Raw genomic sequence first — 2,500 nt, 5'->3', positions numbered from 1 at the left:
CGCACATGAACACACACACACACACACACACACACACACACACACACACACACACACACACACACACACACACACACACACACACACACACACACACACACACACACACACACACACACACACACACACACACACCACACATATTTAGTCTCACCAGCCCCAATTTAATTATGTTTAATCTTATCACATCCAATCCAGTAATCCAGTGTAGTCTAATATAATGAAGACAATCTGAGTCATGTGATCCAGGGGTATAATATAATGACGTCATCCAGTGAGGTGGTCTCACCAGCCAGAGGGTCTTCCCCTCAGGGATCTGTACGGTGAGGAAGACCTCATGGTCCGTCACGTCCAGGATGATCTGGCTCTCCGCCACCAGGACGCCACGGCAACCGTAACCATGGGGACAGAAGGAGGCGTTGACATGACCTGGGCACCGGGAGGAGGTTTCACAACACAACGATTAGAACCAAGATCCTCCCTCATCATTCCTGCGTCGTTGCTATGTCGTCATAGCAACGACGGAGTTCCTAACCCCTGCGCGCGCCGTGATGTGTGTGCGGACGATGGCATGAGAGACGGGGGGTGGGGTCAAACCAAGCAGAGGCCGGTTGGGGTCATGGCTTTGAAGGGGGGAGCCCATTGGCAGTGGGGGGGGGGGGGGGATTGTAGGGGGCTCACCCTGCCAGATGCGGCCCCCGTTGATGTAGACCTGGACGGGGTAGGAGGGATGGAGTGGCTGGTGGTAGTGGAGGATGAAGACGTAGCGACCAAGGGAGTGGACCCGGGTGGAGTACACCGCGGCATTCTGGGAGGGAGGGAGGGAGGGAGGGAGGAGGGGGAGAGGGAGGAGGGAGGGAGAGAGAGAGGGGGAGGGAGAGAGAGAGGAGGAGGGAGGAGGGAGGGAGAGGGGGAGAGAAGAGGGAGTGAGGGAGGGAGGGAGGAGGGAGGGAGAGGGGGAGGGAGGGAGAGATGTGTGTTTAGGATTTACTCTGCCAAAGAGCCCTTTGAAGAGGCTAAATCTCTCAGCTCAACTCCCATATTTACAATGTCTGGAAGAACAAGTCTATCTTATCGCTTCCGTTTACCTGTCTGTCTTCCGTCTACCTGTCTGTCTACATGCTATTTATCTTTACCTGTAGACTGTCTGACTGTCTGTTTTTACACAAACAAACCTGTAGTTTGTGTACTTTGTATTTGTTTCAAGTCAATTGTATTTGTAGTGTGGTTGTAGTGTGGTTAACCAGTCTGTCTCTATACCTGTCTCTCTGTCTATCTGTCTGTCCACCTGTCTGTCTATCTGTCTATATCTGTTTGTCCGACCGTCTGTCTCTCTGTCTATTGATTTGTCATCCCGTCCGTCTCTTTGTCTGTCCACCCATCTGTCTGTCTACCTGCAGGCTGTCTACCTGTCTCTCTGTTTATCCACTCATCTGTCTGTCTACCTGCAGGCTGTCTACCTGTCTCTCTGTTTATCCACCCGTCTGTCTCTCTACCTGCAGGCTGTCTACCTGTCTCTCTGTTTATCCACCCGTCTGTCTCTCTACCTGCAGGCTGTCTACCTGTCTCTCTGTTTATCCACCCGTCTGTCTCTCTACCTGCAGGCTGTCTACCTGTCTCTCTGTTTATCCACTCATCTGTCTGTCTACCTGCAGGCTGTCTACCTGTCTCTCTGTTTATCCACCCGTCTGTCTGTCTACCTGCAGGCTGTCTACCTGTCTCTCTGTTTATCCACCCGTCTGTCTGTCTACCAGCAGGCTGTCTACCTGTCTCTCTGTTTATCCACCCGTCTGTCTGTCTACCTGCAGGCTGTCTACCTGTCTCTCCGTTTATCCACTCGTCTGTCTGTCTACCTGCAGGCTGTCTACCTGTCTCTCTGTTTATCCACTCATCTGTCTGTCTACCTGCAGGCTGTCTACCTGTCTCTCTGTTTATCCACTCGTCTGTCTGTCTACCTGCAGGCTGTCTACCTGTCTCTCTGTTTATCCACTCATCTGTCTGTCTACCTGCAGGCTGTCTACCTGTCTCTCTGTTTATCCACCCGTCTGTCTGTCTACCTGCAGGCTGTCTACCTGTCTCTCTGTTTATCCACCCGTCTGTCTGTCTACCTGCAGGCTGTCTACCTGTCTCTCTGTTTATCCACCCGTCTGTCTGTCTACCTGCAGGCTGTCTACCTGTCTCTCTGTTCATCCACCCGTCTGTCTGTCTACCTGCAGGCTGTCTACCTGTCTCTCTGTTCATCCACCCGTCTGTCTCTCTACCTGCAGGCTGTCTACCTGTCTCTCTGTTCATCCACCCGTCTGTCTCTCTACCTGCAGGCTGTCTACCTGTCTCTCTGTTCATCCACCCGTCTGTCTGTCTACCTGCAGGCTGTCTACCTGTCTCTCTGTTTATCCACCCGTCTGTCTGTCTACCTGCAGGCTGTCTACCTGTCTCTCTGTTTATCCACCCGTCTGTCTGTCTACCTGCAGGCTGTCTACCTGTCTCTCTGTTTATCCAC

At 52.6% G+C, this 2,500-nt stretch overlaps 2 protein-coding genes across 3 annotated transcripts in view; both read right to left on the bottom strand.

Annotated features, from left to right (window-relative positions):
- LOC132463097 (proteasomal ubiquitin receptor ADRM1-like) overlaps positions 1 to 2,500 on the bottom strand; it is a 409,794-nt gene that overhangs the window by 388,474 nt on the left and 18,820 nt on the right. The window lies entirely within an intron of this gene.
- LOC132464044 (laminin subunit alpha-5-like) overlaps positions 1 to 2,500 on the bottom strand; it is a 14,758-nt gene that overhangs the window by 7,630 nt on the left and 4,628 nt on the right. The window contains exons 9-10 of the mRNA XM_060060210.1: positions 682 to 808; positions 290 to 429 (exon numbers count right to left, since the gene is read on the bottom strand). Of these exons, the coding sequence (XP_059916193.1) occupies positions 290 to 429; positions 682 to 808 (267 nt within the window). The remainder of the gene's footprint in view (positions 1 to 289; positions 430 to 681; positions 809 to 2,500) is intronic.

The sequence above is a fragment of the Gadus macrocephalus genome, chromosome 1 (genome assembly GCF_031168955.1).
Source record: "Gadus macrocephalus chromosome 1, ASM3116895v1".
NCBI lineage: Eukaryota > Metazoa > Chordata > Actinopteri > Gadiformes > Gadidae > Gadus > Gadus macrocephalus.
The sequence above is the reverse complement of the archived record's forward strand: the minus strand, read 5'-3'. Positions and strand labels throughout refer to the sequence as shown.